This window comes from Nelumbo lutea, chromosome 5, assembly GCF_056320005.1.
Source record: "Nelumbo lutea isolate HS-2025 chromosome 5, American lotus-T2T, whole genome shotgun sequence".
Lineage (NCBI taxonomy): Eukaryota > Viridiplantae > Streptophyta > Magnoliopsida > Proteales > Nelumbonaceae > Nelumbo > Nelumbo lutea.
In genome coordinates, this window is record NC_142688.1 from 3,191,298 (window position 1) to 3,207,079 (window position 15,782).

Sequence of the window (15,782 nt, forward strand, 5' to 3'; positions counted from 1 at the left end):
CTACAAATTTCAGTTTAATGATTCTTTATTCACAGTAGATGTTACTGGGTAAAGCCCTATATGTTTAATCCGTTCTCTCTCTCTATGATTTTCGCTGTAAATATATAATTATTCTTTTATAATGCTCCCGTCCTCCCTTCCTTCCCCACCCCCTCCCCCCCCCAGAAAAAAAAAACACAAGTAAATAAATAAAACCCTTCCCACCAAGTACTTAAGGATAGTGATACGAATTGGGTAGATTTTCAATTTTATACACCGATCACAAGTGGCTAACTAATCAACAAATTTGGAGCTCAGAATGAGTACCTGTGTTCCTCTCACACCTATTCAAAGAAAAAATTTCAGTCCAACATGCCTGGATTTCTGTTCTTGATCTACAAATTCTAATATAAAAGATTAAAATTCCTAATCATATATACATACAATTTTGTAGGTGAGAAATTGGTATTAAAAAATGGAAAGAAAAAATCTCAACAAAATAAATATAATGGAAAAAGAATAAGAATATAATTTGGAAAATTAATAAAAGTAAAGCCAGACAAAAATAAGAAAGTAACTCCAACATCCAACAGATTTTCCGTAAAAAAATAAAAGCAACTCTAAGAAGTAAGAACAAATGTTTTGAGGGCAAAAGGCAGAACTAAAGATGCAACTTGTAGTGGGTCGGGTTAACCGGTTAAGTAGTAACCATAGGTAAGTGTTGTTTGGTAAGTGGTAACTTATCGGGTTGGTGCTGGGTCATCCTTAATCAGGGTTCAGGTTTCTTTTTTTTTTTAAGCAACTTCATTAAGTTGTTAGTATAGATACATCTGGAGTTCCATACTTCATGGGCAGCTGGCCTTTTCATGCTATATAAGCCAAAGTGTGAGCAGCCTTATTAGTGCTCTCTTTACATACAAAAAGGATAAGGTGGTAAAGTTTTTCAAAAGACTTGTAATTCTTCTCCAGTGCAGCTTCTCTAACCAGTCCCCCAGCTTGTTCTTCTCTTGTAACAAAGTTACTAGTTTTAAGGAGTCACTAAATACTGATAGTTGTTGTAGCTTTAGGTGCGAAGGCAGCTGCTTCCAGTCCTGCTATAGGTGCTCTTAGTTCGGCATCATAGCTAGATACAACCCAGCAGGACCTCCCTTCTAAAATGGCTTTGCCTCGATCGATAGCATTGGATGATGAAAGCGCATTCTTCATATCTTGTGGTGGGATCAAAAGAACCATCAATTTGTAGGTAACGAGTGTCAGTGGATGGCATATGCCGAGGCGATGCTGTAGTTGGAGCAGTAGTTATAAATGATCCAAGCTGTGATAAAACGTGATTTGTGATTGAGATGGGAGAAATCAGTATCAGTTCATTGTGAAAGATGATTTTGTTCCTTGCCTTCCAAATGTAGTAGAGAATAACACAACCCTTTCCAAATAGGTAATAGGTAAAGCTGGGTCTCCTTATCGGCTGAGTTTTGTAGAGTTTGCAACCGGCTAGAGATAACGATCGAGAAGGGTTGATTGATCTATAACTCTGTCCGGGTTGAGTCCTACTTGGCCCAATAACCATATATATGAGTAGGTGAAGAAGATATGGCCATATGGGTGTTTGTATCAAGTGTTGAGAGATAGAAAGGACATTTTAGGTCATCTGTCGATAGCCAAGCAGTACATTTGTCTTTGGTGAGCACTCTGTTCCACATAAGCTTCCATACAAAAATCTGGAATCTTGGCGGAATTTGGTTCTCCAAAGGTGTTTCCATATAAAGTGAGGAGTGGATGAGGATGGTAGAGCAGAGGAGAGCTGTTTATAGGCTGAAACAATTTCCAGAGGAGCTAGGTTGGTTTCCAGTTCCAGATTAGTCGGTCAGAATCCACTGTGGTTCAACGGTGTTGCTAAGATGTGTTGAACACTAGAGGCCTCAAAAGTAATGAGAAATGATAGAGTGATTCCAGTTTTGATTGTTTTGGAGGAGGTCATAGGTCATAGACTTTGATGTAACGATCCATCCTTGAGTAACCAAAGCAAGCCGGGCTTCAGATTTTTCCCTTCAAAATATCATGAGCACATTTCCACCAATGTGAACTTGACCGACATCTTTTTGCCTAAAAAATGCTGGTTCTAGGAAATATATACTAGGCTTTTATAGCATTGGCCCATGTAGTGTTGGGACAAGTAAGGAGTCTCCGCACTTGTTTACTGAACATTGCTTTGTTCATTTGGAGATTGTGTTTGATCCCTAAACCTCTCATTTTCTTTGAAAGGCAAAGCTTGGACCAAGATATTGCATGCTTCGTCTTGTGCTTAATTGTTGTCATATCACCAGAATTCTCTCATGCATTGTTCTCTCTATGTTACTGCCTGCTTGGGAGAGAAACCTAGCACTCCATCGATTTACTTTTTGGAGATAGCTTCTCTATCAACTCTTTGTAAGAGCTCACACTTCTCTCCTTGAGACCTAAGTGGATGCCTAGGTATTTGGAGCCTTTTAAGGGTTGTTTAATGTTGAGTATTATTTATTTACTGGGGGAGTTGTTCTGTGTGAAAGAATTCAATCACCATGCATTGTCTAAGAAGAATAAATAAATAAATAGTGTTGACTGTATTTGTACTCCTTCCAAACTCAGCCTAAACAAAAATAAATAACCCCCTATATACTCTCTTAATTCATAGTGTTGACTGTATTGCCTATTTTGAAAATCGATACCCCTCTTATTGCCATGCCTCTGCCACATTTATGGCTTGGCATAAATGTGCATTAGACTCATTTAGTCTTAGAGCTTGCCTATTAGGAATTGTTGAGTCTAGTACACACCATTTTTTTTTTCTCCCGACAATACACAATATGACTACCTTCTTAGTTCTCACATTTAGAAAACATGTGCATTAGAACCCTTCTCACCGCCTCGTCAAGTTTAAACGACAACACAGTGACATGAGAGAAGAACTAGCAAGCGTGGTGAAAGTCACCTAAGGGAAAGAACTACTTGTCTTAGAGCTTGTTTAGGAGGGATTTTGCCTTTGGGGTGTATTGTGTTAATTGAGCTGTGATAGTTGAACATATCAGATAAGCTACGACTTAGAATAGCTTTATATTTGAGCAGTGGTTTGAGTGTTTGAAAACCCCGTATTGGCTTTTTGAAATTTTACCAGACATACCTTCGGGCCTTCCCATGTATGAACCAGCTAGAATGCCCCCGAAGGCCCTCGTAAATGGGCACTTAGGCCGTGTTGGGTTTGATGGAAAATGTAGGTAAAGGAAGGGAAATGTAGGGAAGTCTTTACAAATCATGTATAGGTTTCCCTATGTTTCCCTTCCTTTTCCTTCAAACCAAACACGGCCTTAGAGTGAGAGACATCATGGAAAGGCTTATCAATTTAAAAAAAAAGCACTTTTTTGCTACTAGATTGAAGATGTTGCATTATAAACTACAAAAGCATGATGATATGCTACATTCCTAAAGGTCAATGGTTAAGTTTGATTTGGGACAGGTGGCCTTGTCCCAAACCAATTATTAATTGGGATAAAATCATAGATCTAGAAACATCTTAATTAATAATTGGGATAATCATGTTTGACCCGATAGACCCAATTATATCAATATATAATTATTTATATAAATATCAATTTAAAACAATTTTCATATTATAATGTTAATAAAATGATAGTGATTTTAACTAAAAATATCTTATATATTATCTGTTGAATTTACCCTTTTAGACATAAAATATAATGAAAATTATGAAAATTTAAGATACACGTATATAATATTAACAAAATAATCGGTTTGGGAGGAATGGCAATGAGTAGGGTACCCGTGTAAATTGCCCTACCCATTTTTGAACCCGCCTATGTACCCTTCATCCCAAACCCATCTAACTTTTCCTCTCAATTTCTCAAACCTGCCATCCCATCCCAAACCCATTAAACTCATCTTGACCCATCCCAACTGATCATCATATGATCAAGTTAAACTTTTCTTTAATTTCAATATTAAGTATATAAAAAAAAGTTCTTCAAAATTCATTATCAACCAACAACATTCAACAAGAACCAACATTACATAGAATCCTTCTATATAAAATAACAAATAAAATAGTATATAAATAAAAAAACAAAAATAACTTTATAATTTCAAAGAACAAAAAATCCAACAAAAAACCCAAAAGTCACTCGTCCATAGGTCTTGAATCCTAGTCTTAACTATTAAACCTTAATGGTAGATGGGTAAACAAATAAACATGAAGGTTGAAGGATTGAAACTTGACTTTAAAAAAGGAAATTCTTAAAGTGCTAATTCCTAAAACAATTATGCATTTAAAGGGTATGTTGGTGATTTGGTCTCTCTCTCTCTCTATATATATATTAAAAGTTATGTAATATATATATTGTGTTCTAATATATATTGTAATGCACAATAGCAGTATAATATAATTCCATATATTATTATATGTAATCTATATGAGACTTATGCCATACAAGAAAACTCTGTTAAATCCTTCTAAATTCTAGAAATGTTCACATAAAAAAAACCGAAAAAAATGAACCAAACCAAGGAAATCAAACCAATAAATCCTTTTGGTTTCATCTATATAAAAAGAAAACAAAGAAACAAATTGATGAAGAACTAAGCCAATCAATTAGTAAAACCGAGGGACTAATTGGGTTTCAAACAATTTTCCATGGTTTGGTCAGCCAAACTATGACCACCCTACCAAATTCTAAAGCACTTGATTTCTTTTTTTTTTTTCTTTTAATTTTGATATCATAAGGTGTTTGGGGTTTGGGGATGAGGGTAGCCTATACTCGTCCCCCATACGCATAAGGTCATAATTACTCCAGCTCTGTCCCTCCTCCTAAGAGCCGAATTTGATCCAAATCACTTAAGAGTTAAGAGTATCATTTCAAATTGAGTTTGATTTTGAATTTTGACAGATAGATGCCACCTATAATCTTAATTACAACAATAATATTTTAAAAATAACTATAAATATTTAAAAATCACTAATAAGTATATCACCTAAAAATAATGCTTGGATTGGAGTTGAATTTACCAAGACCAATTGAGTCTCAATTTAAATGCAGACAAATAAATAACATTTGGAAAATTGCAACCCCAAATCCTAATATTATTAATTTAAAGTCCATTTGAATTTAGAAATAATTACAAATAATTGATAAAAAAATTTAACATTCATAGACAAATATTTCACCTAGAAATATTGCTTGGTGAACTTAAACTTTCCCAAACTAATTGGTTCTTAATTTGAATTTAGACAAATAGATACCATTTGTACTTTGCAATATTAAATCCTAATTATATTAGTTTAAAATCCATTTAATTTTTTAATAATTATGTTAATAAAATTTTAAAATTAATTAATAAAAATTTAAATTTCATAAACAAGCAACTCACCCCATAACTTGCAAATAAATCAATTAGAAATGTCATAAGCCATAAGGCTCCTCTTGGCTTTTACTTAATTAATTTCTCTTATATATTATGGCCATGTTTTTGAGTGCTTAAAAATAAGTGCTTATTTGGGCCATTAAGCACTTATTGGTATTTGGGAAATAAGCATGCAATAAGTGCTTATTTTAAAAATAAGGACTTATTTTAAGCCCAAATTTCTAGCTTTTTTAAAGTGCTTATACAATAAGCACTTATTCAAAATTTTTCTTCCAAAATTATCCTTTGTTAAATTTTAAAATACCACTTATAAAATTATACCTAGTTGACTTTTATAAAAGTACTTTCATAAAAGTGTTTTCATAAAGTACTTCGTAAAAGTGTTTTTATAAAAATAATTTAATAAAAGTAGTTCCATAAAGGTATATTTTGAAAATTTGAAAGAAAATGAAGTACGAAATAGTCACAATTGCTTATTTAAGTACTTATTAGAGAAAAAAACTACCAAATAAGCCAAATGCAAATAAGTACTTATTCGAATATGCACTTATTTTTAAACACTCCCAAACAAAACCTATATTATAAATTATTTTATACTATATATTATACTATACTATATATTTTATTTGCCAAGATTTATAATGAGATATCAGGAACAAATACCTGTATCAAATAAAACAGAGTATCAGATATCAGATAACCTAAAGTCAAAATCCAAACATATACCACACTCCTATAGGGTTTTTAATCTATAGGATTTTAATCTAAAATCTCAAACCCTATAAAATTTCTATAAACAGATACCTGAGAATTCCTAAAATTGCCATCGTATTTGGACGCAATACCTAAGTAATTAATTTGAAACAAAATCTTAGTAAGTTAGAAGAAGAACTAATATATTCAATTGGCTTCAGTTTTGGTCGGTAGAAAAAAAAACTTATATAAATGTTATCAATAAAAGTAATGCGTGATTTTAATACACGTGGATTAGTTATAAGGTCTCGGATACATTTAGCCGGTCATTTGTCCACGTGGCTGGACTGTATCCCCTACTTGGCTAAAGCCTAGTTGGCTAATTTGGCTTCCTTAAGAATTTTTTTTTCTAACAATTAATAAACAAATCCTTCGTTCCAAAGAAAGAAAGAAGATACGTTCTGAATCCCGATGAAAAGAAAATTTTGGTTCAAGTGCAATGTTATATAGTCGGTAGGTCAGTATGGTCATTAGATATTTAGTAAATGTACGGCTGTGATACTATCCAGATACGGTGACGGTGAAGAGAAAAACAAAAAACAAGAGACTGGGAGAGAGAGAGAGATGTCAGGTGAACAGAGACAGGAATGGTCCGGAGGAAGGGAAGAGAAGGGAAGAGGGGAAGAATTAGAGTCCAGATAGCAGAGAGGCAAAGCAAGGACCAAGGAGGCAACCAGGAGGGCAAAGTCGTAATTATGTATCCCGCCGAGAGATAATTGAATAACCTAACCTTAGAACCTTTTCGTCTGTGCTTAGTTGCTCAGCCATTAATTGCCCTGCAAAAGCCAACATTATGCATTAGTATCATTTCTTTTAATATTTCCCCTTATTTTCTTTTTTCATTTTTTTTCGGTTTTCCCGGTTCGGCGACTGGTCCGTCCCCGACGAGATTAATGTCGTCGGAGCCGGAGGAGGAGAAAATTGCAATAATGACACAGGTGAATGTGGTGGAGGATAAGGGTTATCCTTCACCACTCTCATCTCACGAGGATGTTGTCAAGAACCCGACAGTCTTTTGGGATACTCTCCGGCAGTTCCATTCTAACCTGGGTACCAAGTTCATGTATGCTTCTTTTTTTCTTTTTTTTTTTTTTTGAAATTTATGTTCTTTATCCGCGTGTTAAAAAGATGCTTCTTCTTCAAAAAGAAATCTAAGGGTTTTTTTTTTTTTTTGGGTTTCTGTTGCTTGAAGGGTTCCGGTTATCGGAGGCAAAGAGCTGGATTTGCATCTGTTGTACGTGGAAGTTACCAAAAGAGGTGGTTTTCAACAGGTTTGTAACTTGGGACTGATACAATAACACAGTGATGCCAAGACTTGAAATAGTTATAAAGGTAGTGTATACGGTGTTTAAATATCAGGTGGTAAGAGAAAAGAAATGGAGGGATGTGAGTGCTGCTTTCAACTTCTCTCCCACCACAACAAGCGCTTCTTTTGTGCTGAGGAAACATTACTCCAGCCTTCTTCACTTCTACGAACAAGTTTATTTCTTCAAGTTACCAGGTCCCTTACTCACTCCAATATGTGTACTTTCTCCTCTCTTTCTTTTAGTTTTACCCTCTAGGTCTTCTTCGCCCTCCTTGTGCTTTCTCTGTGTGTCTTCTCCTTTGCCTTTTTGTCTCATTCGTTTTTGGTTTTTGGTTTCTGTTTTTTGGGGGTTTGTCGATGTTATTGCAGAGGCATTGCCTGTGATGAGTCCGCCATGTAAATCAGAAATGCCTCATCTCATGGAATCTGGTTCTGAGTCTATGCAGCAGCAACAAGAACAGACATCCCAGAAGACGACAACGAATTCCCCTGACCTGAATATCAGAGGTTAGTATGTTTGTTCCTTTTGTTCTGTTTGTTCTTTGAAAGTTCTATTGTGTTTGGATGGAATCAATAGTGATATGAGGATTACATTTTATTCTACACTTGGGGGGGATTGATAGTGTACATTGAGTTCTATAGTTATGGTTGTACTTTGTAGTATGATTTACAAAAAGAGGGGTTGGAATGTGGCCGTGGACCCTCATACCGGGGGGAGGGGGGGTCTCTAGACTCTAGAGGTGTCGAAAAATTGGGGTAAGTTTAAAAGTGTTAGAAAAAGTGAAGGGAAGTAAGAGATAATAACCATTCTTTATTTTTCTGTTCACTTTTGTCATAAGCTCAAAGAAAAAGTTGAAAAGGAGTATCCTTGGGATGGAGAGCTCTTTCATGTGAGAGAGAGTTGATGACAAAGGCTTTATCCAAATGGCACCACAACCACAAGTTTTACACAAATCTTATCTTCCACAAGGTCAAAGAAATCTGCGAAAATAGCAGAAAAGGAATAATAGACGGAGGCAACCACCAATTGGTCTCATAATTTATGATGATGATGGTGGTGGTAGTGGTGGGTGCGACCTCGTTGTGATATTATCTTATACTTAAATTTAAATAATAAGAAGAGAACACGGGATGGTTTTCCTTCAGGTAGACCTGTTCATGGACTGGGCTCAGGATTAGCTTTTGCCAAAATTTGAATGTCCCCAGCTTGAATCCCAAGGTCAAAGCAGTGTAAAATGTTCATGGGCTGAGCCAAGCCTGGCCTGTGAACAGGTTTACCTCTAGGAGGACTTTTCATAGACCAAGATATGTTTACAAAATTAAAGATAATATAGGCAGGATATAATGCCACTCATGGGAATGAATTAGCCCATAATCTCAATATTGTACGTTGAATATATCTTTAGATGTCGTGGCTAGAAATACAGAGGGTTAGGGCATATCCATAAGAACTTTGATTTGTTGGTTGAATTGTAGTACTGAGTCATTAGCAAAAAAAAAGCTTTTCTAACAAACCATAATATTGTGAGGAAAAGAGGGTTGTCCGGCACATTACCACTGGCGACTGGTCACGTCCAAAAAAAAAGAAAAACTCACTCACTTTCAAGTAAAATTTAAGGATGTCTTCTCCAACATGATAGAAACAAAAACATATTTTCACTTCAATAAGGCTGATATGAGCTACCAAAAAAACATCTCTTTGAAACGAGTAATTCAAGAAGTTGCACACAACCAAGAACATATTTATTGTGTTTTCTTTTAAGGATCATTAGTTTCCCAAACCTTGTTTATGGAACTAACAAACAAGAAAAGAAAGAAAGAAAAAAAAAAGAACATCAGAGAAAACCCCCCAAATAGTCATAGTATGGAAACTGCATCGATGCTAACATGAAGTCATGTTAGTTTACTCTAGCTGATGTTAATTTAGAGTTTTCTGACTTCCATGAAATATTTTGGATAAATGTTATTGTATTCTTAGATAAATTATTTACAATAAACAATGTTACTATGTGCTCAATTTCCTGTGCAACTTCTATTCTACTGTTAAGCGAGCACAGACTTTAGACGTGAGAGTGCATTTGTTGAAAGATGGGATATTTCTTATCTATTGTTTGACCACCCTCCTCTTTTAGTCGTGTGAAAGGATGTAGTAGCCAGCCTAAACTATTCATTAAATAAGCCATCATTTGATTGGCCATGTGTCAACAACTCCGTTCCCTGCCTTCCATTGGATTCTTTTGCTATCGAGTTAATGGTTCGTTGAGTACTATTAATAGGAACAAAGTCCATTAGATAAGCCACTCCTTTTTCTCTTGATAACTTTTACATACAAGAGATGCAAATCCAGCTTTCACCTCTACAAGCTATGGCTTTGTTGTTGTTGCTGCTTTTATCATTGTTGTTAGTATTATTACTGTTTTGTAAAGGGCCTGATAAAGGAGTGCAGTGTTTTTTGTTTTTTTGATGAATGTAAAGGAGTGCAGTTTTTTCCACTTGGAAAATTGCACAACAGGGTGTTTTGGTCTACAATCCTTCTAAATCATGTTTGATTGCTGAAACCCATTAATAATATCGTTGCTGAGAATTATTAGTGGTGATGATGTATTCTCATTTGTATTATTAAACAGATAGTTTCATGGTAAAATGGATTCAACGATGAACAACAGGGGGATCTCCCCACCATTCTTCCAAAAACAATAAATAATCCATATGAGCAGCAAGCTGGACTGATTCATTTCCATTTTTGACAAAAGAAAACTTGAAGTTCATGCTATCAGCTTCATGGGAAATTTTCTAGTTGAAGGGGCCTTTATATCAGAATCAAAACTTTCTTTTTAGGTTTGCTGATGTTTTCACATTCACTTTCAAATTCAAAGTTCAGGTTTATGCAGCAGGCTTCTAAAATAGCATGCACCTATTGAAAAAAGTAGTACATACTTCAGCTGTTAGAGCAGATCAGCAGATGATGCATTCACGCAATCAACTCTTGCTCCAACAAAAAAACCTTCATATTTTAGAACCACAATTCCAAAAGAGGCCTGATTTTGTCTTTTGTATCACCATTTATATAATTTTTAGCCAACCCAAGACAAATACGATTGAAATGGTACTGCAAACTCTATATAGGGGCTTAACTGAACAAATTACCTAGAAAAAAATGATCTTGAGTGTAAACAAATATTTTCCCTGTACTACTCATGCAACATCACTCTCCCCATGTAATAGAGTTTCAGCACATTGAACCCTCTTCAGTCTTCATTTGGCCAAATATCCATTATTAATATTTCTATGAATCATAAAGATTAAATTAATTATTCTTCAAAACTACTAGAATATAGTCATCATGTGAGGGTTAGAAACAAGAAAGCAACACCACTAAACTTCCCGTGTGTCCAACCAAGGTTTTTCCATTCTTTCTTAGAGGAACTAAAAGAAAACCTCTCCATAAATGAGTATATAAATACCACACAAACCTTAATTACCTTAATAGGTTTATCAACATAAATCGCTCTGACACACAACACCTCTTTAGAAAGTGAAAGGTTATCTGATGGATTACATGTCTCTTCAGTAGTTGTCTGAAATACACAACTGCTTAATTTGTACCTTCACTCTACTTCTCACCTTGTGCTTTTACCCTCTTTTTCATCAGAACATTCGTATTTACCAGTGGTTGGAACAATTGATGGGAAATTTGACTGTGGTTATTTGGTTAGTGTGAAATTGGGTTCGGATATCCTACATGGGGTACTTTACCACCCTCCATCAACAGCCCCTTCTTCTTCCATCTCTCCCATCAATGCTGGCATCACTTGTGAGTCTACTCCTCGCCTCTTAGTGGTAAGAAGAAGCGGCGGAGGAAGCATGGAGATCCTAGCCACCCAAAACCCAACCGAAGTGGTTACAACTTCTTCTTTGCTGAAAAGCATTCCATGCTCAAAGCTCTGTACCCTAGCAAAGAAAGAGAGTTCACTAAAATGATTGGAGAATCCTGGTTCAAACTCAGTGAAGAAGAACGGATGGTAAGTTTCTCATTCTATTGTCATTCTTCATGAAATGTGTTTTTGATAATTTTGTTTATTTTTAATATGAAGGCATTTAAATTTTGTTTGTTCTTTATAGGTTTATCAAAATATTGGGTTAAAGGATAAGGAGAGATACAGGAGAGAATTGAAGGAATACAAGGAGAGGTTGAGCTTGAAGCAACTTCAAGCTGCCGAGGTTGAAACAGCTGATCCCTGAGGGAAAAGCCAAGATGAAAAACTAACACAACAAAAAATTAACTGACTCAAGCTTTATTGTTTTAGGGTTCTATAAAAAGTTTATGTATACGCCACTTGGCAGGACTTGGTAGACATTCTTACTTAAAGATCTTGTGAGTTGTGATCTTGGATTGGATAAAAAACTACATTAACCATCTTTGGTTGCATATATCCCCTGTTTAAATTGCTTGCTTTTAGTGTCTCTGTTGCATGGTTGATGGGGACACTCAGGGAAAACGGCCAAGGTTTTCTCGATATCAGGGCCATGTTCACAATCTTGTGTTTTACGTTCTATAGTATTTGTTTCAGTTGTTTGTTTTGGATGATAGATAAGAAATTGTTTGAGGCAAAAAAAAAAAAAAAAATTAAAGCTTCGTTTTGATAAGCTTTTGCTTATGAGCTTTAGGATGTGGGAAATAAAAAGGAGTGAAGGTTTGTGATGGTTCCGGCATCGTCCAGTAAATGATTTTTTATTGGGGACAAAAGATTTAAACATATCCTGAGTTTTAGTTTTCATAATTTGACTTAAATATATCCTTCTGGATAGAAATAGAAAAAGAAGGGAGGTGGAAGAAAGACATGAAAAGAGAGGAGAAAATGGAATATTAAATAGGGGAGAGATTGAAAAGTGAATATTAAATATTTGGTTACAGGAATCAATGCTTACATGAAGTTTATCTCATCTGATATTCTGGATTTAATGGTTGAAAGAGAGATGGGATTGGTTTGAAGGAAAAAGTAGGGAAAGGTAGGGAAATCAAATAGTCCTAGACTCAGTTCGTTTTTTGGTAAGTTATTTTATCTGGGTAAATGTACTTATTTGGGTGAGTTTTTTTTGGGAAACGCTTACCGAATAATTGCATTTACCCATATATTTTTATTTCTCATGTAAATAGTGCAATGATCATTTTATCCATAAAAGTCTATAATTAAAAGGGGTATTTTTGTTCCATTCAAGTTTTGACAACTTTTCTCATAGGTGGGAAAGTTATTTGTTCACCTAGGAGATGGGTATCACTTACGGTTAAGTGGTATTAGGAAAATAAAGTTTCTTTCATCTCTACATAAATCTGAAAAGAGAACATGGAATTCTTGGTCAATAAGAACCAAAATTCTATTGATCAACTTTCCCTCTCTCAAAATCCCAAAGAACTCCCCCTTAAAGTTCACTTCCAAGAAGAAATGTGTTTTACAGAATAAGATATTAACACCCCCTTAAAGTCCTAGTTGGAGACCATTTCCATGGTTTCAGAAATCTATGAAACATGAATATTCAAAAGAAGATAAAGATTGGAGTTAGAGATAGGATGGATTCACATTGGGCATTTCTTTTTTATCTGTATTTTTTATCCTATTGTTGGGGGTGAAGACCTATTGTCCTGTGGCATTTTTTACTAATAGCCCAACACCCACGAGTTTGAAAATTTTGAAAAAAAATGAAGGGGCACAAGATATATTTAAATAATTTTAAGAAACTTGAGTGTCTTTAAGTCGACTTATTAAAATTTAGAGTATTAATAAATCTTTAAATCTTGAGGTTTTTATAGTTCAGTCCGAGTTAAGATTTATAGTGGTGGACTCAATCTTGCCTGTGGATTGAATTCATGGGCAGATTTCTGCAGTCCACTTATCCCTTCAATCTTTTACCCTATTTTACCATTTAGGCTGAAGTTTGGAAGGAGTATAAATACAAAACCCACATTTTGTGGATCCTTCGTTCTACCCTTTACATGTACCTTCCAATAAAAAATCTGCTGGTCATCTAAAAAATCAGATTGAGACTTGGGCCTTCCTGTTTTATAATTAGAATTTTTGGTTCCTAGGAATAATACTAGTGTTTGGCAATTTGTTCCTTAGGCTGAGTTTGGAAGGATTATAAATGTAAATATGTAGAGTGCAAAACCTTATATTTTGTATATATTTATACTGTACATATTTGCATTTGTACTCATTCCAAACTGAGCCTTAAGAACAGATTTCTGTTCTAAAGAAACAGAAACAATGTTTGAATATGTTGTTAATCTTAAGATTATTTTTTCAAATCCATACTTGGACAAGTCCTTATAAAAGTAATAAAAAATGACCACATAGAAATGATGTCTTCCATTGTCCATCATTTGATAATTGTTTATCTAAGTAAATAAATTCAATGTCATAAATCAATACTTTTTTTTGTTAATCTCAAGAGGAAGTTCAAACCAAGGTTTTAAATATTGATACGCCTGATATGATGGTAGGGGTGTATCAGGCAGTATCGGTCATTTTTTTATTATTTTTTTTGTTTTCTTAAAACCGATTTAGGGGGCCAGTTTTAAGGCTCCTCCACCCCTTGAACCAGTCAGAACCCTGATACACCCTCTGTAGAGATGCATTGGAATACCCCTGATACGATATAAATTGGCCCATAGGGATTAATACATGTCAATACTTTGAACCTTAGTTCAAGCCTATTACTTTTTTACGATAAACAAGCAAATTGTGTGTTAAATAGAGATAATGAAAATAAAAAATAAATAGGGGTAAAAAGCATTGAGAGGCGAACTAAACAAGGAGTGAAGGTTCTTACCTGTGCGGCGAAAAGAAGGTGAAGATTGATAGCAAGAAAACCAACTGAAAAACGCGACCGATCAGCCTGGTCGAAGCTCTGCAAAGGCTTGAGAGTGTATCCGTGGTAGGAAGAGGAACCCCGCTCAGCACGTGGGAAACGTATACACGTTTCCGTTACTCAACAATGACGTCATGGGAACCACATGTTCCCAGTTTCTCGTTCCTGCGGAATGGCATCCTGGTCACTCCAAAAATTCGAGTTGGGAACACGCTATTCCCACTAAAAAAACACGAAACAATAAAAAATGTGTTCCCGCGGAATAATGTCAAACGAAGGCTTTAACTGCTGGTTTTCTACTGTCCGAGTTGCAGAAAATAGAGGTTGATAGGGTGTTGGAAAGCGTTTTGTTCGCAGGAGATTTCAATTCGGATTTGAATCACCTATCAACAAAAAGACGTTTTAACACTATGAAGATAATCTGATACCGCACATCTTAGCAAGAAAGGCAGGTGATCCCACCACATATGTGAGTTCAGCCTATATTTTGAAGCGTGTAGAAAGGGACTCTATTAGGAACAGATCCTTCCAAGGATTAAGGCATAGATACGATACTTCCGATATAGGTTGTATCATATTCATATCCATGAGGATATGTTATGACTGAATACGTATTCCATAAGTTATGTATATTGGTATGATATGTTTCTGTATGGAGTCATATTGCATCGCATGGTGGATATGATCCGATACACATCGATACGGAGGCATATTTGTGTTTAGTTGGACAAAATTGTATAATGAGACTGAGTATTTTTGGATTATTTTTTATCTTTAATACAAGTTAAAAATAGTATTATGAAAAATGAAATAAATAATTTACTGAGTATTTTTGGATTATTTTTTATCTTTAATACAAGTTAAAAATAGTATTATGAAAAATGAAATAAATAATTTAAGATTTATTTTTTTTCAAAAAAAATTAAAAACTAAAAATTATAAAAATAATATATTTCATTTACTTAGATGATTTATATATTTTATTTTACACATAATTATATGTTAAAAATGAAAACATAGTTATTATATAAAAATACTAAATAAATAAAAATAGTTTAATTTTCCCCCCAAAAAAAATTGAAAATTAAATAAAATTTATTTTATCTACCTTAAACGATTAATTTGTTTTATTTTACAATTATGTGTAAAATAAAAATATTATATGTTACAAATGAAAACATATTTACTATTTTAAAAAGAGTTATTTAAATAAAATACTAAATTAATAAATATTCTCAAAAATTAATAAAAATTGAAAATTATAATTATAAAATTAAAAGAATGATAATAATTGTACAATATTTGAATGTTCTAAAATTTCACTATTATTTATTATAATATTTCTCTTCTTTATATCTTATTCATAGATAATTCAACTTTTGATTTAATATTATTAATTTATTTATATGATTTATATGTATTTTACTAGCGTATTTAAGCGTTTCTACCCGATACGGACCCTTTCATA

The 15,782-nt window shown here is 34.2% G+C and overlaps 1 protein-coding gene across 2 annotated transcripts; it reads left to right on the top strand.

Annotated features, from left to right (window-relative positions):
* The first annotated feature begins 6,502 nt into the window (after positions 1-6,502).
* On the top strand, positions 6,503-11,878 carry LOC148849855 (high mobility group B protein 9-like). 2 transcript variants are annotated; one of them, XM_088947315.1, is made up of 6 exons: positions 6,503-7,204; positions 7,334-7,412; positions 7,501-7,642; positions 7,817-7,954; positions 11,100-11,469; positions 11,570-11,878. In XM_088947315.1, the coding sequence occupies exons 1-5, from the start codon at positions 7,035-7,037 to the stop codon at positions 11,426-11,428; spliced, it is 858 nt and encodes a 285-aa protein (XP_088803441.1). In that variant the 5' UTR covers positions 6,503-7,034; the 3' UTR covers positions 11,429-11,469; positions 11,570-11,878. The 2 variants fall into 2 exon arrangements, 1 of the variants encoding a protein (XP_088803441.1); XR_016099767.1 differs by having other exon boundaries at positions 6,676-7,204; positions 11,164-11,469.
* The last annotated feature ends 3,904 nt before the right edge of the window (positions 11,879-15,782 follow it).